Source organism: Taeniopygia guttata, chromosome 4, assembly GCF_048771995.1.
Source record: "Taeniopygia guttata chromosome 4, bTaeGut7.mat, whole genome shotgun sequence".
Lineage (NCBI taxonomy): Eukaryota > Metazoa > Chordata > Aves > Passeriformes > Estrildidae > Taeniopygia > Taeniopygia guttata.
The window spans coordinates 40,481,793-40,506,097 of record NC_133028.1 but is presented as its reverse complement, the minus strand read 5'-3'; the positions used below and the strand labels follow the sequence as shown (position 1 = coordinate 40,506,097).

General features: G+C 38.2%; 1 protein-coding gene across 5 annotated transcripts in view; it reads left to right on the top strand.

Moving 5' to 3' along the window:
• The window catches only part of FNIP2 (folliculin interacting protein 2), a 49,898-nt gene that overhangs the window by 9,734 nt on the left and 15,859 nt on the right, over window positions 1–24,305 (top strand). For 2 of the 5 annotated variants that reach the window (XM_030271440.4, XM_041715857.2), the window contains exons 2-13: window positions 12,264–12,390; window positions 14,333–14,467; window positions 15,542–15,642; window positions 15,729–15,800; window positions 16,394–16,494; window positions 16,652–16,741; window positions 17,831–17,902; window positions 18,499–18,628; window positions 22,036–22,237; window positions 22,800–22,888; window positions 23,716–23,862; window positions 23,987–24,156. In XM_030271440.4, coding sequence (XP_030127300.3) covers window positions 12,264–12,390; window positions 14,333–14,467; window positions 15,542–15,642; window positions 15,729–15,800; window positions 16,394–16,494; window positions 16,652–16,741; window positions 17,831–17,902; window positions 18,499–18,628; window positions 22,036–22,237; window positions 22,800–22,888; window positions 23,716–23,862; window positions 23,987–24,156 — 1,436 coding nt within the window. Of the gene's footprint in view, window positions 1–5,942; window positions 7,299–12,263; window positions 12,391–14,332; window positions 14,468–15,541; window positions 15,643–15,728; window positions 15,801–16,393; window positions 16,495–16,651; window positions 16,742–17,830; window positions 17,903–18,498; window positions 18,629–22,035; window positions 22,238–22,799; window positions 22,889–23,715; window positions 23,863–23,986; window positions 24,157–24,305 lie in introns of those variants that run through there. The other 3 variants (XM_030271439.4, XM_030271442.4, XM_030271443.4) reach the window with 3 other exon arrangements.

Genomic DNA, 24,305 nt, shown 5'->3' with positions numbered 1-24,305 from the left:
TCCAATATCTTTATTTTTGAGAAAAATATGTCTGTGTGGAGTGCCAAAGATGACTTGAACCTATGAATTAAACTTTGTTTACTGCTTAAAGAAATAATTCTGTATTTGTATTGAAATGTATTAACATGCAAACTAGAAATTTGATTTTATTTTGGCTTTTTGTTTGCATTACTGAAGTACTAAAAGTTGATTGTAGTCTTCATCAGAATTGTATCCTTGGTCCCTGTTCCAGCAGAAAGTGAAAATAAAGACTTTTGTTTGTATTTAAAGGAAGTTGTCCTGAATCTGTAATTGTTAGGATGGTTTCTAGTGAGCCTGCTCTGGTAGACTTCACCTCAGGAGTAAATCAGGTCTGTTATAAAGGATTTTCTTGTACACTTTTTCTGGGGAACATTAAAGGAGCTTGATGAATTTTTACCTTCTTGTGAGGAGGAAGGTTTCTAATTTGTCTAAATTATTGCTACTGACTGAAATTTGTTTGCATCTATCAATGTGCAAATCATTCTTGTTGCAGGACAAGGATGCAACTAAGTTTTCTGTGTGATTTTTATGTTTTCGCTCAGATGTTTCAGGGTTGATGGACTGATACTTGGCAGCCAAATGCTAGCATGCTACTGGGTGCGGTCAGCTGTAATTACGTACACACCTGACTGGATAAACTTCTAAGTCTACTATAATACTAGTGTTTTTGAGAAAATGTTTGGGATCCTATGTGAGTAGTTTAGAGTGGTTGGCCTGCTTTAAGGAGGGGAGACTGTTTCATAACTTAATGACTATTTATACATGCAAAGTCCTACGCAATTGGTGGTAAACAGAACGTAAGTCTTTAGCATAGTGGCTTGCAGCAAGGGTAGGTTTGCCCATGCCAGTCAGCTGCAGGACTGTGGTTTGTTTGGTTGGTTTTGTGTGTAGTCTTTTCCATTGAGAAGATGTATGGTATGAGTTATTTAATTGCCATGATCTTCTGCACATGGTCCTAAGGTGTGGTTCCTCCTTCCCCTTCCAGTGAAACTTGAAAATATATCTGTGTAAGCCTTCAAGATTCAGTTCTAGTTACTCGAAAGCTGCTTTCTGTGCTATCTACAATAGAGAGAGTTAAGGAAAGTGTTTTGGATGGAGTAGACAAATTATCATAACAACAACAGGAGGAGCAAAACATATTTTTGGCTATAACTAGTGAAAAATGCCGGAGCTGACGTTATATCCATCCATGTTATCACTTCATTGAATCTAAGTCAGGATTTCCTGGCATTCATCTCGACCAAGGCAATGGATTTTGCTGTTCGTGCTGTAGCAACTTTTGGGTGATCAAGCATGGCTTCTTGTGTATGTGTTCTTTCCCATATTCTTGCCAGTTTGGTAAATCAGTACTTTCCCATAAATATTCAACTTAGGTTTTCTTCCTTCCCTTCCTGGTTATTGCAGACTAACTTTTCAGCTGCAATCTCTGTTTTAGAAGGATCAAAACACATCTTGTTCTTCTTACAGCAGTTTAACATAACCATTTACAGAGGTCTTGCCAATACTATGTTAGCTAGTAAAAAAAACTGGGCTGCTTCAGTTCTCAGCACTGTTAGAGAGCCACATGGGATATCTTTTCATAGAATAAGAATTTGGGAGGTAAATATCAATTTATTTTTAAGTGAAGTGATACTGCTGAGTTTGTGCTTTTGGGTTAGATAAAACTCACCCCTTCTGAAGCAATTTCCCTTGAAAGAAGGCCATAGGGTCCTTGGATAGCACTTGCCTCTAGCCCTCCTTGAGTGTGTTCTTTTGTACAGTGGGAGTGCGTGTTCAGAACAATGATGAGAAATGGGGATTTGCAATCTTTCTGTACCCCTGGAGAGAGTACCCTAAACTTCTGTCTGTAAAGCTTGAGAAAGTGCCACATCCTCTGCAGTTCACAAAGCCCTCTTGTGAATGTAGCCTTTTCATAGTAGAAGTGGAGGAAATTTCTAAAGAAATGGTTGCTGTTAACATGCGGGTGTTTTTGGCTACTTGGAGTGAAGGTGTTTTTGTGTGTTATAGCAGAAAAATACTTTCCATTTAGCTAGAAAAAAACTGGGAGGAATGTTAAACACCAGGCATTGTTTAGCTCTCTGTATCTATGTATTTACTTACGTCCAATAAATAACATTTTTTCATAGTAATTTTTTTCATATTCTGAAATTAATCCTTTGAACAGATGTTTCAAACGTGTATACAGAATCTTCCTTAAATAAAAAGAATAAAATATAGAATATAGGGCTTTATAGAGGAGGGAGAAGGAACAGGAAAGAGCAGACAACCAAACCCATGCCTCAGGATACCAGCCCTAAGGTGTGGCGATGTCTGTCTTGGCCTGCTCACTTATGTAGGAGATACTAAGGTCTGAATTCTGTCAGTACTTTTATACAGCACTGCAATGGAGTAACAGCTAGTACAGTGTTATAAATACCAGATTCTGCCTTGCATTGTTGCTCAAAATTCTCCTTCAGACAGATGTACAATGTGTAGTGCTTCCTTGTGTTCAAGAGAAGGTGGGGAAAGGCAGAGGCAGGATAAAGGATTTCTCTTAATCTCATTTTCTGGCAGAGGCAGTTCCCAGACGTGCCTTGGCAGTGTCTGTATTTAGTAGCTGTGTTCCTGGCCGCTGGCCCAGTCACATGGCGCCGCTGGAACAAGTGACACGGGAATGATGCATTAGCTGAGACCCAGCGCTGCGTGCCGGAGGAGGTGGGGTGCCCTGGCCGGCCCGGCTGCCTGTGCCCGGCCGCGCAGCACAGACGCCGGACCCAGCCCTGCTTGCTCCCGGGTGGCCGCTGCTGTTTGGCTCCAGTGAAAGCTGGAAGCTGGTTATTGCAGATGCCTTGAAAAAATAAACAGGGATAGGAGCAGAGTCAAATCCTAGAGAGTGTTAAATCACAAGCAAATTTTCATTGTTTTGAATTGATAAAGATCATCACTCTGAAACAGCTACTGCAAAATACTTGACTTGCTTCGGGTCAGCTGAGCTCTCCTGACTGTTGGGAGCTATAGAGATGACAGCAGGAAGTGGGATGGAAAGGGGAAAGTTGTTTAAAACTAAGCATGGCTTTCTGTATGGAGGAAAGAACTAGGTGGTAGACGTAAGCTGCTAACCTTAATGCAGATTTTACCTGTCTTTGTTTAAAGACCTAGTTTAACAAAACCCACACTTTTCTTAATGGTAAAACACAATTAAATGCATGCTTTTTTCCATGCAATTACAAGCCTTTAGCTCTTTTCTTTCCTAATGAGGAATTCCACTACTGGAGCTAGCAACTGAGAGTGCTGTCTCTGTGCTATTTGTGGTCCTCCTTCAAACAATGTACTTGCTGGGTGTTTTCTTTGATTAAGGTTTTGTTTTATTGTGGGTTTTATTTTTTTATTTCTACATTATTACTGAGATACTCTATGACAGCTAACTCCCAAACTTCAGATTTGTAGATAAGCCAGTGAGCAGTGATTCCTGATAACTTAGAGAAGTTGAGTTGACGCACTGGTTTAATGGGCTGCTCTTTATGTTTATGGAAAGCTGATGTGTGCACTTTATGGTGACTCCAACTTGCGTAGATCTGTTTGTTAACCTCTATTAGCAGTGTGTGTGTCTTGTCATTTTTTGTGCATGTTTGTGATGATATTGCTTTATAGCAACAAAAATGATGAAAAAATACTTCCAGCCTCACAAAAATCCAGGATATTGTCCTTTCCTAAGCAGGGAATCTGTGGAATTCTAGCTTTTCAATGAACAAATATATCCAGTACTGTTTGGAGTTCATAGAGGAACATATAGAATTATTCTAAAAAAAGTGACCCTTCTGTACAGTGATTTGATACCTAGAACTTTATTTTTCTCCACCTGAACATTTTCTTCAGGAAAATCTGTCTTGAGAGAGAGCAGTGCTCCAAATAATACCTTCCTTCACTTGTTGCGTGACTAATCTGCAATGTATCCCGCCTAACTTGTGTGAAACTAGTAACTATGTATCATGCTTGAACAAGGTAGTTCGTCTCGGGTTAATAGAGCTTTGCCATATTAGGACTACTTTAAGTCATTGTGGAAAAGGAATGTGGTGTGGCATCAACACAACTCTTCCATATCTGAGGTTTTAGAAAGAGAAGAAACAATGCAGGGTAAATGAGGCAAATTAGGAGGGAGGATGGGAACCTATCTTCCCCATAAACTATTCAATGGACTAAAAGAGGGAAAATTATCATTAAGCAATCCAGAAAAGATTCCACTTCATCTTTAAATGTGTGTCTTGGTACTAATCCCGAGTGTTAGGGTCTAGGTATTTTTTGTGTATCAATTTTGCTAAGTGTGTGTTTTGCAAAAAGAAATGCTCACTGAAACAGCAGGTGTGGTTCAAACTTTTTTCCTAAGCTTCTCTAGCCACTTCTAAAAGCTGTTTGGAAAATAAAACCTTGCATGGGTCTCTGAAAATATTCTCTTAGATTTGAAAACAGTGCTTAAGTTTTAATGGACAGCTGTAACTTTTATAGAAAATTATTCTTAAACTACACCACATACATTTATTTCCTCTTTCCCCCACCCCGAATTTTCTTGCTAAAGTATTACGATGAGTTGAAATAATTAAGGCAATTGTCTTGCAGTGAAAATGAAGGACAGGAAATGACCTACAAACAGAGCAGGTGACATGCTGTCACATAGCCTAGAAAAAGAGTGATTAAATTCAGCTTCACAGAGGATTATATCTGCAAAGCAGGACACTTCCTTCCATTTTCTGTGTTATCTACTTTATGGACTGTGTGTTTTCCATGTGTAGATTTATATATTATTTGTTGTTTAGAAACTGTGTGGATTTGCAATGTTAATTCTTCAGATACTTTAGGATTTATGTTATTCTACACATGATTGCATTTACAGATGAGGTAGTGTTGTGAAGCCATCTATTTAGTGAGCTTACAGGAGTTCCTTGTTCTAATCCCTGATGGGAATTTGATCGTTTGATGAATGTTCCAGAATTTTGGTTTGTCTGGGGAACGGGTAGTGCAGAAGTGAAAGCTATGATTTCCTGATCTTAGTCAACGTGTATTATTTCACTTCTTTTATCTGTGCTTCAAAGATGACTGGTAACACTGGTGTTTAAAGTAGTCTTCCTCAATGAGGGGAAGACTAGAGTTGTCTTCTCCTAGATAATTTAAGTCACTTGAGAACAGGCCAAAGATTTCACTTGTTTGCCATTCTTGGAAGGAGGAGTGATTGTAATCCAGTACTTGTCACTTCTCTGGGGATCGAAGTGGAGCTGGTTTTTTATTGCTATAGGTTTCCCTCAGCAACAGAGCAAGTTGTTCAACCTAACCTTGCTCTAGTTTTTTGCTTCACTTCTGTCCAGTTTTTAGAGGTTGGGGTTAACTGTGATTACAAAATCATTTTAAGGGTGCTGTGCTATTTAGCAGGTAGCACGTAGCACTGGGTTTTGAAATCTTGCTTCTAACTCTACTGCTTGTCTGGTTGACCATTAACAAAGTTATTTTCCCTTTTTAACCTGGAAGAGAAATTGCAGTAGGGCTGTTATCTTATAAAATGTCTAAAATTTTACTGTTGAGGAGAAAGCCCATTTTAATTCATGATAGATGTGAATTATGAGCAGATATGTCTGGATAACTTATTTTAAAGCAAAGATGGAGTAAAGAGGACTTTATTCTGCAGTAGAATTACCAGAGCGTAACAGAACATCCTGTGAGTAGTTTTGGACACTGCAATACAAGAAAGATATTTAAGCTATTAGAGAGTGCCCAAAGGAGGGCAAAAAAGATGATGGAGGGCCTTGTGGAAAAGCTGTGTGAGGAATGGCTGAGGCCACTCAGTTTGTTGAGCTTGAAGAACAGGAGACCGAGAGACCTCATTGCAGTTGCAACTTCACCATGAGGGGAAGAGGAGGGGCAGACACTGATCTCTTCTCTGTGGTGACCAGTGACAGTACCCAAGGGACTGACCTGAAGTTGTGCTGAGGAGGTTTAGGTTGCATATTTGAAAAAATTTACTCACCTAGAGGGTGTTTGAGTGCTCAAATGGGCTCTCCAGGGAAGTGGTCACAGCACCAATCCCTGACAGAGTTCAAGAAGTGTTTGGGCAGCACTTTGGGGCACTAAGTATGACTCTTGGGGATGCTGCTGTGCAGGCCCAGGAGTTGGACTCAATGATGTTCTCTCTTCTGTGATCTGATTCCTTTGTTCTGTTCAAAAACTTAAATTTACTTGGGAGTACTTTATTAGATATTTTTGTCATCAATGCTGTCATTGAATTATTTTAAGAGGCACATGACTAAATTCTCATCAAGCAACTTGAAGTCTGAACAAACCTTTTCTCATTGTTTTCCTTCATACTTTTCAAATAGCTTTTCAAAGTACTAGTGTCAAGTTCTTGTCCAAGTATAAGTAGTATTTGTCCTTAGAAATAAAGTCAGTACAGCGCAGAATATCTAGCATGTTTCTTGGTGTTGGTAGTTGGGGTTTTTAAACTGATAACCATATGGCAATGATGACAGATTCTTACTTGCTCCTAAGCTATACGAGGTTGCTAGGGGTTGTCAGATGACACTTGCTCACATGAGAGCCATTAACAGGGTGTTGTAGCCAGTGTTAGAACAACCTTGCAACTAAGGGCGAGTCACTGCAAAAGCAACTATGCTTTTTTTTTTTTTTTAGAGAGGCCATATGGTTCAGTCTTGTGACTACATAATTGCCAGCTACCTAAATCACATACCAGGAAACAAACATAGCTAAAGTCAATATTAGCTGTTGTATCTGCTGCAGCTTTGCGCCAGGCTTAGAAGGAAAACCTCTGGCAGCAGCAAGAGCAAGTCCACGATGGATTCTGAAACCTGAAAGTCATGTCTGTTCTGTCTGGAATAATTGCAGGACTACATTAGCTACAGCTGTCCTTTTGTATTAATGGCTTATAGAATATATGAAGATTACTTTGCCTTTTTTCCCCCTCAACTGGAAATTCAGCAGACTGTCTTCCTTTATTGGGAAGAAAGCTGATGGTAAATTACCATTGTTAATGGTTGATCGATGTGAAGAAACTTGCTTGAGGTTTTTTCTCTTCAGCAGGTGTTTTAGTTTCTTTGAGGGAGCTTTACAAGAGGACTTGTAGCTAAGAAAATGTGTGGGGGTACACCAAAAACTGCAAATGGCACTGGGGGACAAATAGAAAGAACAAGAAACAACAATGATCTCTCTTGTACCAAACTGGATGAAAGAATTAGAAAGTCTTTGAGAGATGAAAGTGTCAGCTGTGCCAACAAAGTGACTAGACTGCTTCAAAACAGGTATGCATGTAACTTTTTTGATGTATATGATTTTTGACAAAGAAAGGACATTTTTATGTGACACTAGATTTATAATCACGTGCCTGAAAGGCTATTTTGTAAATAACTGAGAAAGTTCTGCTAAAGGCTTATTTTTGATGATGATGCTGACTGAAACTCTCGAAAGTCTTTCCTGTTTGAAACTGAAGGATAATTCTTGACTCTGATGTCTAAGATTTATGTATGTGCAAACTGAGGCATAAAGGGTAATTGCTTTTCTTTTCAATTAAGTTTAAATAACCTTACCTTCTCTTTCTAGTTTCCTAATTAGTTTCCCCTCTTTTACTTTTTTTACCACCTCCTGTGTTAGTGGGCCAAGTACTAACAGTGTGCTTAGCTGAGGGGAAAGAATGCTGTGAAGTGGGGGAACCCTCTGTGAAGAGAGGGAAACCCTCTGCTTTTCTTGTAAATTACCTCTAATTCAAGCATTACATCAGAGTAATCTGAAGTGAGGATAGTATTTACTTAACTTTTGTATTGTCCTTCTCAGATATGTACCAGCATGTCTCCAGTGTCTGACTCTTTATAGCTTTGTAGCTGTGTTGTAAATACAGTTCAGGGTGGCTTTTTCCAAATTCTAGCACCCAAGGGTTTTAGAATTAGTATTCTACATTCAGGATTGCTGGCCCCAGAAGCAGAAAAACATAGATAAATATACTGATAGATGTTTCAGTCTGTTTGGTTCTCTAACCTGTAAATGTTACATTGAAGGAGTGAGGGGTTAGTCACTTTCAAAAACAGTTTAAGGTCAGCTGAAGTAGTTTTTGAATATAAATGAATAGGTCACTCTTCAGTTATTGCATGCATGCTGATAATTATAAAGGTGAAGCAAAAGCTTTCTTTGTAAACATGAGAGTTTGGAGATCTGTATTAACTGAAAGTATTTATTCACGGCAGAATTAAGCAAACTTTTAGTGATTTTTTTTTTTCCCCTGGAACAAACAAGTTTGATTTCCTCTAAGTAAAAGAGATCTTGCCTCCATGGCTCATACTGTAATTGAAGAAATGTTGAAAAAGCCAAAGGAAAGTAGGAGAGAGTAAAGCAAGCTTAAGCTTCTCTGGGGGCAAAGCTTTTCAGGATATCAGTAAGCTGTTCCAAACTTGTGGCTTCCTTTCAAAAAATAAAAAAATATCTATAGCATTTTAGTATCTGTAGTAGACCTGGTTCTACTGTCATATGAACACATCTTAATTTGGTTTATTTATTTTGACCTGAGGATAGTGTTTGTTAGTTCTAGCATCTTCCACGTACAGTAAAGATACGACCTGAAGGTGAGGGTAGGTAAGCTGACCTGCTCAAACAGACTGATGGTGTTGAAGGAACAACTTCTGCGTTTGTTTTTTGGCATCATGCTCTTGTCCTTTTTTCCCCTTGTTCTGGCCTTGGCCTTTTAAGTTCTTTTGGAACTGGCTCCCCTTAGGGAGTCAGCTCACTAAGCAGACAGAGCACTGACTTGGGAACAAGAAAACTCAATTAACATCCCAACTAGCCTCAATACTTACTTGCAATGCATGAGGAACATTTTCTTTGTGCCCTTTCCTAAAGGTATATAGTTCCATGGACAAAGTGAGTTAGTGGAAGTCATGCTGCCACCGAGAGGTGCAGGTTACACTGCCTTCTGCTTCTTCCTTTCTCCAGCCATGTTTCTGATCCACTTTCATGTACTTGGATAGACTTCTGTTGCTGCAGAGAATTTGATTTACTATGGGAGGGTCCAACGGTTCCCAGAGCAGACACAAGTAACAGAAAGGGTTGCACAGTTAAAAAATGCAGTGAAAAGATTTGTGAGGCTCTTACTTCTGTGGTCAAATAAGAAAGCGTGTTTAGTCAGAACAGCCACATTTAACCTGAAATGCGAACATATACACAAGATCATACTAATTTAGTTAATTCCACTGATTTTTAAGAATATGCAGGACCTGGCATTGCTAAATAAGCCATAAGCTGATTTAGAGATAAGGAAGTAACATTTTGGGGTTTTGGTTTTTATGCATGTGAAAACAGAGCTGACCAATGAGTCTGTGTACTGTCTGTATTCTTCAACACTCTGCTTTTAGGAGATGATTGAACACTCCTGCTGTCCTTGTATTGGGGGAACTGTGTTACATAACCTCTCTTAAACAATAAAGGGTGGAAGTACTGTAAGCAGTGCTCATCAGCTGTTGTGATGGGCATAAGCATCCTGGTCATCTGATTAGTCTTGGGCCTGCTTCTGGATTCCATGTGGAAGTAATGAGACTACATGGACTTGTATGCCTATATAAATTGCCTATAGATATGCTTGATGGTATCAAATGAGATTTCTTCTGTAATGGGTAGCTCTGCTGCAGGAAATACATTTGTAAGCAATGGCATCATTAAAACATAAATTTGATATTTGGTTAGAACTATAGGAAGCGTTATATGAAATTATTTCCCTATATTTGGCTTACTAGTCACATGAAGCTCTGTATGATAGATTTTGTGAATTGCTTAGCTTGTTGATGTCTGGTGCTAGAGAATCTGTTTGTAGTTCTGGCTGATTGCAGCAATCTTTGGTTCTAGCATGTTGTGTGGAAAAGGCTGTTCAGTTGGCTTCTACTTTAACATAAAATCCAGTTCATGTCTTATACAGAAGTCAGCACTGTGTGAACAACATGAGGTTTGCATTAGTGCATAATAAGGGAATTTATTTGTTCATAAGGAAACCTGAATTCATGCAACCCTGCATCAGTGGACAGATGCACAGCTAAATTGGCTCTATCTGTGTCTGAAATTAATCTTAGTTGAGACTTGCAAGCCTGTGGTCTGAAGTAAGGATGCTGCTGTGCCAGTCATGGACATAAATAAGGCTTTGCTCTTGCATAGAATTTAGGCTAAAGCCATAGAGATGTAATTTTTCTTTGTTGTTAAAGGAAGGAAAGACCTGCAGCCTTTCTGAGAAAATAGCGTGGTTACTTCAGGTTGTCTGTTGCAGCAAGTAAGTAAATAGATAGCTGTGTAACTGAAGAGATGTTGGGGTATCTGGTACTGAAGAGGATCAGATTCATGTGGCAGACAAGGATGAAGTGTATTGATGGCTCTGACTTCTCTTGCATTCAGTATAACTGGATTTTGTAATAGCATTGTACAGGCAGTGGGCTGAGAAACTAGTAACAGACTTCTTACACAGATGGTGTAGTTGCAGCTCTCTGTGTAAGCAAGGTGTGTAGGATCTCTGCTGGGCAACTATCAACAATGGTATCAGGTCTGGTCTCATGCAGGTTAACATAATGCTGTGACTGCCTTTGAAACGGAAGGCTTGAAAAGAAATCTGCCTGGCACTCTCAGTAATTCTGGAGGCAACATGTTACATAGACATCAAGAAGTTTCCTCACTGCGGATGGCCCAACAGCCTTTAGCATTGTTCCATGATGGGAAACCTTGTATATTACGTACATACAGCATACTTGTATTGGAGTACCTTTTAGTAGAGATGGGTATCTGGCTAATTCTGTCCCAAGATGTTTAAAAATAGACCTCCAGATCAAGGTCTTTCAGATTTGAAAAAGATGCCTATTTAGGCTTTTTTTTTTAGCTACATAGAGCACAAAGAATAAATTAAGCTGGCTTTACTTAAAATTATTTTAAAATCACAGATCTGCAAGTGTACTTATAAAGAATTATACTGACTCTAGCAGGATTTGATAGTGTTTATCTCACTGTTAAGGATGTTGACAGAGCATGGAATAAAAGAAATAGCTTCATAAATTCTGGTCTTTCAACTGTATAGTGGTTTTATGTTCTTCTCTCCATTATCTACCTTCCTTTTCTATAAAGCACAGTTTGGGGAAATTCCTAAATGAAACCTCCTTTTGGGTGGAAGATCAGTGTGGCCTTGACTGAAGTCTGTTACACAGTTTGTTAAACCAACAGCTATTAATAACAGTTGTACTCTTACCCCCCAGGTGCAGTCCATCCAGGTCAGGGCTGGGGCAGTGCGACTGAGCATCAGTGCGCTGTGTCACTACTTTATGCAGTAGTAGTTTTTTTCCACTGATTTCAGCTTGTCAGCTACATAACCTGAAAAGTGTTTTCTGAAGTTGAGGCCAAGCAAATCTCCATGCTCTGATGTGCAGACTGACTAATTTTGGAATTAGAAAATGAGGTTTCTTCTCATTACTACAGTGATCAGTTTGGCTCCTCAGCCCCTGTGGTAGTGCAGCGAGGCTGATCGTGTGCCATGTTGTATTTCTGGAGAATGGGCAGATTCCGGCTTGAGAGAATTGTTTTGCTTCAGGTTGAAGCTCAAGTATCTTGGTTTCATGTAGTAAATTATTTTCATTGTAGCTGGACATCAAGTCTCAGTAATCAATGGCTGCTCTGTAACCCCTGAAATATCTTAGAAAAGGGGGAAGAAGAATGGAACAACATAAACCTTGTCTATCAGTTGCAAGACTTAAAACTTCGGGAAAATCTTAACTTGCATTGTCAGGAATAGGTCAAAAGGAATTAGGTTTGTGTTGTTTAGAGAAGGAAGAGAGAGGGTGTAAGCCTTGTGCTTTTGAAAGGCTGAAGTAGAGAGGATGGTAATCCTTACTGCTACTGGGAATGTTGCATAAAACAGTACACTTACCTTATAATAAGGGTGATCCAGGCTGTGTATAGAGAAGAGAGTAATGGTAGTAAGGCCTGGAGCAGATTGCCGAGACTAAGTTTTGTGTTCTCTTTCTGGAAAATTTTGGAAGAAGATTGGATGAAAATTGGTCTGGCTGTGCCTGCCTTTGTCAGTGACACTGAGCTTAGACACTTCTTTGAAGTTCCTTTTCCCTTGAAGCTATGTGATTTGCAGCCTAGATTCTGTAAATGTTAACTAAGACATGTATTTGCCTAATACCTGTTCCTTCACATAACTGAACCAGCGAAGTAAAGACACTATTTTAATATGTCACGTTTCTAATCCGTAGCTGGTCCTCTTCAGAGTTCGACTTGAATGAAATTCGCCTGATAGTTTACCAAGACTGTGAGAGGAGAGGCAGACAGGTCTTATTTGATTCCAAAGCAGTCCGCAAAATTGATGAAGCTGTGGTTCAGGTATGAAATTTTAATTTTGCTGTTGTCCTACTGCTCTTTTGTTTTCCTTTCCAAAAGCAGTTCTTTTAATAGGACTGTGTCATCTTTTTAATTATGTGATCTTTCACTGTGATAGCTGCAAAAAACATCATTACAGCAAGCCTATGAACATATCTGCTATTTGATATTTATAATATAAATATGGTATTAAAACATAATAATCCAGATTTGCTTTCAGGCAGCAAAATCTATTTGCCTTTAAAATATTAATTCCTTCAGCCTTTCTAATGTTGACTGGGTTTGCTTTCTGTTGTTAGCCATGGCTGAGCAATCCATTTCAGTGATGTCCACCATGTGTCTAAAAGTGCTTTTTTCCTTTGGTGTTTGGAGTAGTAAAGTTGTCTTTATGTGAATTAAAACAACTTCACTGGCTAACCACGTTGTATTGTGTAAGCGTGACACATGGTGCTATATATGGCCATGTAAGTTTTGGTGACACATAGAAGCAAGAGCAGATGCTGTCAAGATCCAAGATTATGGAGTAAAGCTTTCTGCAAACTTAGGTCATTTTAAGATCAGTAAACCAACAGTGTTTTCCATTTTGTGGTGGTTTTGCTTGGTTTTTCTTTGCCTACTGCCTCTATGTTTTTCTTCTACATTAAATTATTTCAAATTTTTGTTTGTTTTGAAGTTTGTTTTTTTTTTTTTTAGAACCAGCAGCTTCAGCTTGTTAGACTGACATTGCAGAGCTGCATATATATCTGTATAAGCCATAGAAGAACAGTCACAACTTGTAGAACTTAGTTATGAAGATGCTTAGAAAGCAACAATCTCTATTTCAGTCACACTGTAAATATGCCATTGTGCTGAATCAGTAAGACTGATGAGCATCATCAGCTGATGTCTGATCACCTACTTAAGAGTCTAAATGGGTCAGACTGGTTGTTAATCTTGCTTCCCCTCTTCTCCCACCCCCCGCTCAAAATCAAGGTCATTACTTAATATCTTAAAGTTGTTTTAAAACAAACAGCATCTTAGCAAAAAATGCATTTCTGGCTTCATTTAAATACCCAAATTATTCTACTTGCTTGAATACCTTAGCTAAAAGTTAACTACAGAATGTCCTATCAGAAACTCTCTATGCAACGCTGACATAAAACAGATTATAAACTCCCTCATAACACATGATACAGGCTATAATCTGTTTTCTAGCCAGACACTCACTAATCTAGGTCCTCTTTTAAAACAGCCAAAGTACTTTGAATGCCATGCAAATACCTAGATGTTGAAAATTATTTTGAGTATTTGGTTGTTATCAAACACCAAAACTAAAACTTGATTCATTTAAAATTAAGAAAATATTGCTTTCATACTCGGTCTTGTTTAAACTGAAGTCAAGGAAGCATATGTGTGTATACTGTGTGGTTTTTTCAAAAACAGTAAGGCTTATTCACACTGAATATTCAGATACATTGTCTTTAATCTGCTAATTCTACCAAATGATGGATTATTCATCCCTTGTTTTTGCTGGCTGTTCTTCTGTTTTAATCATTTGGGGAGCAAAAGTTATATGCAATTTGAATGATTAATTGTGCAAATGATTACAGAAATTGGTTTGTAAGAAACCTAAAAGCTGAGATATTGTTTACATAAATTTTGGCAAATATTGCAAAGAGTAATTTATAACAATTGGGAATGATCTTCCTGTGAAACTGATTACTCCGATTATATGTGATACTATGAAAACCTATCTGACAGTGTGAATGTGAGAGCAGTTCTCCACTTGCTCTGATGCTGACATTTAAAAAAATATTTTAAAACTGATACATATTTTTTGAACCACATAAGAGTATTCTTTATTTCTGTTGCTTTTCTGTACTTTTAAGAATATTCTTGCCACTATGTGTTTAGAGATGGGAGTCCTCAGATTTACTTTTTACCACATTGTTCTGTTTTGACATAGAAAATTGCAGATGAGGCTTCTGTAAAGACTTCTGCCAAGAACTGCCAAGCAAGCAATGGGAACAACAGTGTTTCTTCCCATAGTCCCTCAATAAGCTGTATGCAAAATATCAAAGAACAGATACCGAAGTATCAGGTAATATTTGTTACTTTGTTGCTTTTGATTTTCATTCTACTGAAGAAGTTAGTTTATTAAATCCTTCACTTAGATGCATTGAATGGCTTTGACTTCTATTACATTGCAGCTTAATCTGAACCTTGAGATATCTACTCTATCCTTAAAGTACTGTAGAATAAAAATATGTGTGGGTGCATCTTAACCTTTTAGTCTATCTTGGTCTTACTTTTCAAGGAGTTGTGAAATATATCTAATAGCATTTTGTCATAAGAAGGTTGTAAGAAGCACTACACTGTTCTCTGTTCATGTCTGCTTATGTTTCAGGTCAGTTCTGAGTAGGCTGTTGAATATGGTTTATTAGAGTCCCTTTAGTCTGTCTTGCTATAACATTAAATTTTAGGTACTCTGTCTCTTTCTTAGTAAAAGCGTTAGCCTTTCACCTAGAAAAATTAAGTTTGAAGGATGTATAAGTTAAGGTGGGAAAAGAAAATAATTATATTTAACTGGAAGGTGATTTTCTTCAGAATTACCAAACTTCTCTTTGTATTTGCTATTGATGCTTAGTCTTTGAAACAAAATAAGCAACTGATCTGAAGACTGCATTTCAAAGTATACTTGCAAATAATTTTCCAATAAGAAACGTTTCCAAGAAGCTTTCTACAAGGACAGGGAAGGTGAATTTACTCATTTAAATAAGCAAGGCAAATTATTTTTTGGGGATCCAGACCACCGAATCCAAGTCCTGTAAACATTTACAGCTTTTATCAAGCACTGTGTTATATGGGAATGTTGCTGGACACAGCTATTTCTTTGGAAATGCAGATCTTTTTTTCTCTCTTGTCTTTGGAGGTCTCCCTGGAGCAAGGGTAGCATTGCTCATCTAGTGAGCAAAATGCAGGATTTCTTCCTGCAGTACTTGCTAAATACACAGTGTTAAACCCACACTGAGTGCACGCTGATCTTGCTCTGCATGAAAAAGTTGAACTTCTTTGTGTTCTCCATTCCAAATGCATTGTTGTGACGCTATGGTAAGTTGAAATAGTATGCCAAGTTATTTTTGACTTTGCTGTTCCCATTTTCTTGCCCGTGTAGTATACCAGACCAGCCTCCGATGTCAATATGCTGGGAGAAATGATGTTTGGCTCAGTGGCAATGAGCTACAAAGGCTCCACCTTGAAAATTCACTACATACGGTGAGTGTCCTTTTCTGTGATGCAGTGTCTTGTTAGGCACTTGGAATTGATGACTCAGTGAAATAAATGACTGTTTATCCTTTCAGCTCTCCCCCACAGCTGATGATAAGTAAAGTCTTCTCAGCCAGGGTAGGAAGCTTCAGTGGAAGCAACAATAAGTAAGAACATCTTTTTTTATGTATAATTTCTTTTCTTTCCCAGACACTGCAGTTGTCTGTCTTTCTCTTTTTGTAGTTCTGGCAGAAAATTGGGAAGGCAGCTGGGTAGAAGAATTCTCTTGATCGATCCTAGTTAGGCCAGCCAAGTTTTTAATTAAAAAAAAATTTCCAAGGTTTTACTTCTTAATTTGTCCAGGACATGCGATAAAGTTCAGAGGTTAGGTGCTTTGGACAATCAAAACCTCCATCTCTTACTGCTGTAAGAAGGGCGAGGAAGGGATATACTGAGAATGCTTTGTCCCCATATCCCACTTCTGTTTCCTTCAACAAATATGCTGCTCTGATGTACCTCCTCCCCAAAATGGGCAAATATGAATAAACTGAATCCCAAATGTCATCTAAAGAAGCTTCCAATACTTCAAATATAAAAAATAAATGCCTGTTTCCTTGCAGTTCGAGAAACCTACTTATTCTTCAATTTTGTTTTAATATTAATGTTCAGCCTTTTTTATAAAATGAACCTAATTCTTAAGCTAATATTAATGCCTATTGATCATATTCTCAAAGAATGCTGGCTTGTCCCCCCATTTTAGCTTGCAAGATAGCTTTGAATACATCAACCAAGATCCCAGTCTGGGGAAGCTGAGCTCCAATCAGAATGGTTTGGGAACCTGTCGCAGTGGAAGTAATTTAGGTAAATATTTCCAGGTTCTGTGTCTTTCTGACAACACGAGGCCATCTGTTCATTCAGTTTTGGCTTTTTTTTCCTAGTACATCACCACCTTGGGTTTTTTTACTTTTTTTTTTTTCTCATTTTTTCCCATTTTGTCTACATTGCTTTTGTTTCCTAGGTGTGTTACAGCTGTGTAGCAGCAAATTGCTGCAGGGTGTGTCTGAAGGAGGTCCCCTCCGGCTCATCCGCAGTGCTTCTTTCTTTGCAGGTTTGTGTGGAATGCCAGCCACAGTGTGACCCATCCATATGCACACACAAATCCAGCTCCTTCTGAATCTTTGCGGGACATGCATAATTAGTCTCTAGAAACAGAGGGCTAAAAAAGTAGTGACAACAGGCGTATCTGGCATATACTTAAAAATGTCTTCTGAAAAAATGGCTAAATTATTCTTTTTAATTTTAAAGATATTTTTATGCGATGTTTTTGAAGATTAATTAGCCCTTATGTTTCTTAGAGAAGTTATGTTTCATGGCTTATTGCTGGTTTATTGCTAACATGCAGGTGTCTTGCTGGTGTACAGCTTTTTCTTCTCTTATCTCTTGCTACTTTTTAATCTGATGGCAGACATTCAAAATTCTTGAGGGTTTTTTCCTCAAGCAATATTAATTTCTTTAATTCTCAAAACCTTAAGCTGCATAAAGTCTCTTTTTACAGGCAGAATGATGATCCATGCAGATGAGTAGATCTCAGGCCTAATTACTTCAGTTAATTGCAAAAATGTGAACTGAAATACCAATGCAATTTCTTCACAACCTTTGCAAATCTTGCATGCTCTACAAATTGAGTAACTGCACTACTAACACTTCTATGTAATCTGACATAGGCAGAATGTTTCTTACTGTGAGGCTTTGTGGACAGTAAGTCTCAGCTTGGCCAGTGAAACAGAAGCTTTTAGTGGACCCTGTGCTAAACTATTTCATTCTGATCTTAACCTGTGTCAAAGGACAATCTTGCACACTCAGAGTTTATCAAGAGTGACAGATGAGGGTACCACCAGCCCTCGCTTTCAAAGTATATCTGATTTGTGATAATGCAGACTGTATTTGTATTCTTAAGCTCCTCAGAGATGTCTTTACATTTACATCGGGTCAAATAACCTTCCTGTAGTAACGTGATACTCAGCATAGGTTATTGTTTGCTGCCACCTCTCTTCACATCATGCTGATTTTGAGCAACAGTACAGGATGTAATTTTTTTTGGTATATGACCTTTAAACTTAAACAATTTTTTAAAATGCTGACAAATAGTATGATGAATTATGTAATATTTTCTATTTATCTGCTCTGTTTGTTTTAGCACACAGCACACCTGTTGATATGCCTAGCAGAGGACAAAATGAGGACAGAGACAGTGGCATTGCCCGGTCAGGTATCTGCTGTATATCTTGTTTGCCTGCTTTTGTAATTGTTCCAATTCTTTGCTGCAGTGATTCACCTGAAATATAGACACCTCATGACTATAAATCTGTAATTGTTTTTATCTGCTAGTTGCCTTCTGCATTTGCCCCAAGCCTCCATACAAAAATATTTGTAATTATATTCTTTGTTTACAGCCACCATGTTCTGGGTTCTTAACCAGTTTATAATTTGGGGACTTTGGCTGGAGTCTTTACTAGAGCAAATGAAGAGAAATGGCTTTTTACACTGAATAGGAAAATGAAGACCAGAAGTCTTGTCTGTTGTAATGGGAGTGCAACCACTCGTGGGAGAGAACACTTTTAATGAGACTAGGACACATTTTAGTGTGTTTAATAGAGACTATCTCCTACTTTATAGCAAATGAATGTCCTTCCTCAAGCAGCAAGATCTATTTAAAATTATTCTCTCCTGTTTCAAGTGATTTGTGTGAAAAAGATCAGCAAACAAAAGCAATATTTGTGAGATATTATTGGTAGAGTATGAAGAAAAGTATTTAACCAGTGCTTTGTGATTCATTGTATGTGGGGTTTCTTGCTTTCTTCATAGCATCCCTGAGCAGTCTTCTGGTTACTCCTTTTCCATCTCCAAGCTCTTCATCATCATCTTCTAGCAGCTATCAACGTCGCTGGCTCCGAAGTCAGACAACCAGTTTAGAGAATGGAATTATTCCAAGGTGGTGAGTGTCGCACCTTTCTTCTTACAAAAACTGTTGGACAGTAATTTAAGCTAAACAGAGCTTAAGCCTCCTTTCTTTAAAAGTACAAACCCTGTTACTAAATGTTCTCGACTCAGTCTATCTTCTGTGTGTGTTACATAAGATTGCCTATATAAAAAAAGATGAAATTTTGGCTGAACATGAACTTCAAAGCCCGATTTGGAATATAATTATTTTTATTGAATACATGGGCTGTGTATTAATATAGTGTGACTGTATAGGCTGTATATGAAGCCATATTCTGAAAAATAAATTAAATTGTTTCTGAAGGAGAAGAGCATCCTGTTGAGATGAAAGGGACTGTAACAGTACTACTACCATAATAACTTTATAGTATGATGAAGTCTGACTAGTGAGCAGTTAGTGAAATTTTGGAGTAATAGCTCATGATTACTCTCTTGGCTGGTACAGGATGTTCCTGATGTGACTTCTGCCAAAACAGGAAGAAAAAAAAAGCTGTGATCAAAAAGCTTGGCTTCTGTTTTGGAATTTTATTAGCTTTTGTAGCTCAGTGGCGTAACAAAGCATGGAATGCACCAGACTTTTCATAGCTAATAAGCAAATTCTTCCTTTGTCATTTGCAAAATAGCAAATGGTTCTTGATTATCCTCTCTCTGTACTCATCTACCTCTACCCAGAGACAGAATGGAAGCCTACAAGAAATTCATGCTATTTGGCCTAAGTTAAGAGAAGCATAAAAGCTGCCTGTTAAAATATGTAGTCAGTAAAAAATAAAAATTAAACTTAATTTGAAAAGACTTACTTCCCTAGTGTCAACCAACACTTGCAGCATATTTTCTAGTGAATCATTCTTAGCAAATTATTTTTAACATGAAGAATTGTGCCATGGTACAATGTAGCAGTTGTGCTTTCTAAATCACACTTGTAGTTGAGAATAAACTGGTTGCTTTAAGTAAACTGAAGTACTTTTTAGTTTAGTTTCCTAAAGAAAAAAGGCTGAGAGCAGCCCATGTAAAAAAGGTTAGAACATCTATGGTAAATAAGATCGTTTCATCCCAGTTTAAGAAGTAGCCAAAATTTGACAAATACAAATTTCTGTGAAGTGTTCTGAAAGTTACAAATTGTCTAGAGGAAAGTAGCCTCTTCGGGCTGCTTATTCGCTGTCTGGAGCAGGGTTGTTGGTTTTTTCCCCCACTGGAGAACCTATACTGAGGAAAGATACTGGAAAGAGCGTATTATTATTTTTACTGTCTAGAATTATTCTTGAAATGGGATTCTTTCTAAGCCAAAACGTCTCTTCGGATGCTTGTTTTCTGGTTACTTGTAGAGAAACAGTAGGCTTCTGGTTGAATACTTCAGTGCCACACAGTTTGCACCCCAGGTTGTTACAGCCAAGATCCTACAGTCACTGTGACTGATGTTTTAGACCACTAGCGCAAAGAAATTGAGATGTCTAGTTGGAACTCCACATAGTCGATTGGCAAGCAAGCTAGATTAGCAGTTTTGTGGAAAAGGCTTCTCTCTCAGACCTAAATCCCTCAATTTCTGTTCCTGGGAAGCAGTATAAAAGCTTGAGATGTTTCTTAGATGCTGACTGACCATCCTTTCCTGACTTCCTTGGGAATTTCTGTCTCTGTATGCAAGGTCCTGAAGTTCAGATGAGGTTATGTTTTTGTCTTGAACTCTGTTTTCCCACAAGCTGTTTTTTTGCTGGGGTTTGATTTTGTGTTTTATCCTGTGTTCATGGACTCGTACCTCTGTGATGAGAATTTTTTGTTTGTATATTTAACTTTGTCAAACCAATTAAACTGTAAACCACTTATTTTTAGAATGGACTAAGAATGAATGCTTAGCCCTGAGTCTTTCCTTTTGTTAATTGCTTCATAATGTTCTATAAATACTACAGACTCCATTTCAAGATAATTCTGATATGAAAAGACTTCAAACTTTTAATTATCACTCACTGGTATTGCAGTCTTAACTTATAAGAAACTCTAAAACCAAGCTATTTCCAGATGAACTGCTGCTCAGAATATGTCTGTGGCTTATTTGTCTTTTTACACTTTTCTCTTATATTTTCTCAGTAGATTAAAACCCATTATTCAGTTGAAGTTCCTTCCCACAGACATTTTTTTCCATACTGTTTTACTTAATTATGTATACACATTGTATATATATGATGTTTTTTCAGTGAAATTGATCAAGACTCTTTTAAGCAAGAAAAAAAAAATTTTGTAAATCCAGCAGTATCAATATCTAGCATTGCAAGGCTAGTATTTATATAACAACAGGGTGGAGGATTTGCCACCCTTTTGTATAACCATAGTAAAGCTTACACACAAGTCTCAGCCCAGTATATTATCCAAATCAGTTGCCTGTGCAAAGGAGTAGCTTGGAATTTCCATTAGCTGTCTGTGGAACTTGACTATTGAGTAGGTCTTGAAAAACTCCAAGGATCGAGATTCCACAGCCTTTCTGGACACTGCCGTTCCCTTCATTGACCATTTCTCCCCTGTCTGACATTATCTGCAAATTCAGTGAAGGTGTGTTTTGATCCAGAGGCCTGGCTGATAACCAAAACATTGAGCAGTATTGATCCTAGTAGCAACCCATGTGTAATATTGAGAAGAGACATAATTTTGAAAGAAATGTGGCAGCACTATCAAGGAAATAAAGAGAAATTGAGGAAATAATAATGGTTGTAAAATCCCACTGGATAGGTGTTTTTTTTTCTTTCTGGTATTTTTTTTATTGTTTTAAGAAGAAAACAAATCTTTCTGAACTGAAGTCTATACAATTTTGAGCTGGGCAAACATGTATTTGTAGGCATTAAGTTTGTGTTTTCACAGTAATTACTGGGTGGTGGCATTTTGTCTTCAGTTAAAATAGAAAGTTTTATTTTGTATGGTTAATTGCAAACATCCATCTTAAGATGCTGGAACAATATAGATAGTGTAGATTATGTGTTTCCCAACTTCCCTCATGAGCCGCAGTCCAGCCAGATTTGAGAGCTTCATAGATACGCAGCTGAGCACCTAGAGAGGAGTTTGAGTGCTGGATGCAGTTCACAGTTCCAAAGTTTCCTTTAACATTTTTTGGTTATGATTTTGTGTCATGTATCTCTGTTCCCTTTTCTTCATCTCCATCAAAGTTAAATCCAGGAGGAAATCTAATAGTTCTGTTTCAGAGGAAAGTGTTCACATCCGGCCTCTCTGGGGATTGTCCTCCTATTTGAGCAAGCACAGGACTTAGCCATGAAAGTGTCAGGCATCCTCTGTTCAGAAACATGTGACAGCAAAGCCTTATTTAGCCTACAAATGAATTACCTTCCACTATATAGAGACCTATGGATAGAAGCTGAATTGCCTCTCAGTACACAGGACTGTCCTAACAAATCTGTCTTACAGGTCCACTGAAGAAATGTTTAGTATGGCTGATGAAAGCTGCAGCTCCAATCCTGCAATTGTTCGGAGGAAAAAAATTGCAATCAGCATCATCTTTTCTCTGCCTGAAAAAGAAGAAGCACAGAGAAACTTCCAGGATTTCTTTTTCTCTCACTTTCCTCTTTTTGAGTCTCACATGAACAAGCTGAAATATGCAATAGAAAAGGTACAGAATACTAATTTGGCATAATGTGGAAAAATGTCAATCAGAATGAATTATTCTAGAATCTGATAGATGAAGAGTGGGAGAAGGTGCGTGGTTTCAATCTTGCCTCCCTCCTTACACATGCAGTCTTGAGCTTGAGCCCAGCGTAGGAACTCAGCATTAGCTGAAAGAGGTGCAGTTTCTTTTCTAGACAGAATTAGAATGGAGAGTTTTATGCTATGGGTGGTTTTTCTTTTGTTCTTGCCATATTTCACTCTGAGTTTTTCTTGACTCCCTAGAGACTGTGGAAATGATGGTACTCTGTCCTTTCATGCAGTGTCTAAAAGTGAGACACAAAATATTTGTTGCTGTCTTCTTCCTCTCAGAAATGTTGTCTCCCCTTGTTCGGTATTTAGGATTGGCCTCTTATGAGGTGGAGGGAGGTTGGCATTTGTTGCTGTTGTGAGTGGCTGTATAGGACTGGGGCTAGATCTTAGCTATTTTGACATGTTAATGAAGTTTAAAAAGATGAAGAATGTAAATCCTTTAAGCAGCTGTTTTGTGTCTTTAACTCTTAATCAAGGCCATGATCTCATGTAGAAAAATAGCAGAATCCAGCCAGAGAGTGCAGGTTTATATCAGCCGTGTCATGGATGCCCTGGGAGAATTCAGGTGAGTTGATGGAATTCTGAATTACAAGGAGGGCACCTTTTATGCCCCATGAAAGATATTTGTCACTTCCAGTTATAAGCAGCTGAATGTAAGGTCTTGTATTTTAGACAGTCTTGAAGTTAGTGTGAATGAATTTTCTGCATTGGTTATTGGGTAAATGTTTTCAGAAACTGTAGCAAAACCAGCTCAGCCGTTTTCCAAATGAGCATGAAAGTACTTCTGTTGCACTCACGTGTTCCTGGGATTGTCAGTTAAAGTCTAAACATCTCATCAAGAGCTGGCTTCTGCTGATGACTGTGCAGTTGGGTGGATTGATGTACTCATGCAGATAGATGTGTCTACTCCTAGCCATAGATGCTGAACAATGTAACTGGCAAGAAAGTTGCAGTCAAAAGCTCTATTTTCTGTACTTGAGAAAGGAGGGAATGGTGAAAGGCTAAGCAAATCAGCCCAGGAGAGAGAGAAGGCTTTAATGGCATGGAGGTTCTGTAATATCTGGAATGTATAATCGAATCTGTGCGATTAATAGAATGGGTTCTTCTTCCCCTCAAATTTATTTCTGAATGGTTTCTCTGAATAAAATTCACATGGGAATGCAAAAACAGGGAGCCAAATATGTAACTCATACAAAGACACTAGGTTACTGATAATATGAATTAGACAGACTAGTGTTCTGAACACTAGTTTGTTTAGTCTCCTAGATCTTATTAAAAAAAAAAAGCAAATTAAAATCTGGACAACAGAAGAGGAAAGGGGCTACTTTTATTTATTTGCAGAATTGAAACATACATGTTAATACTGACTTTTTGGGAATTTTTTTTGATCAGAGTTACCATCTGGAACCTATATTCTGTTCCAAGGATTGCAGAGCCTGTGTGGCTTAATATGATGTCCAGCACCCTGGAAAAGAATCAGCTATGCCAGCGTTTTCTTAAAGAATTTACCTTTTTGATAGAACAGATCAACAAAAATCAGTAAGCTTCCCCCACTCCTTTTTTCTTAAGAAAAAGCTTATGTGCTTCCCAGTGCATGTGACTATGTTAAAGCACTTGATGGGGTGTTACTTTGGACATGCTTTTTTTACTTTTTTTCTCCTAGGTTCTTTGCTGCTTTGTTGACCGCAGTGCTGACATATCACCTGGCGTGGGTCCCAACAGTGATGCCAGTTGACCATCCTCCCATCAAGGCCTTCTCTGAGAAGCGCACATCCCAGTCTGTGAACATGCTGGCAAAATCCCACCCATATAACCCTCTCTGGGCACAGCTGGGTCAGTATGATTTGGAAAGCTTCGGATTTTTCTGTAACAAGCACCTTTGTGCATTCACTTTTTTTAGATAAGGACTACTTGTAATCCAGGTCACATTTCCTGCTACCAACAGGTGTGTTTTGCTTGATTCATCGGAGCATTTGGAGGCC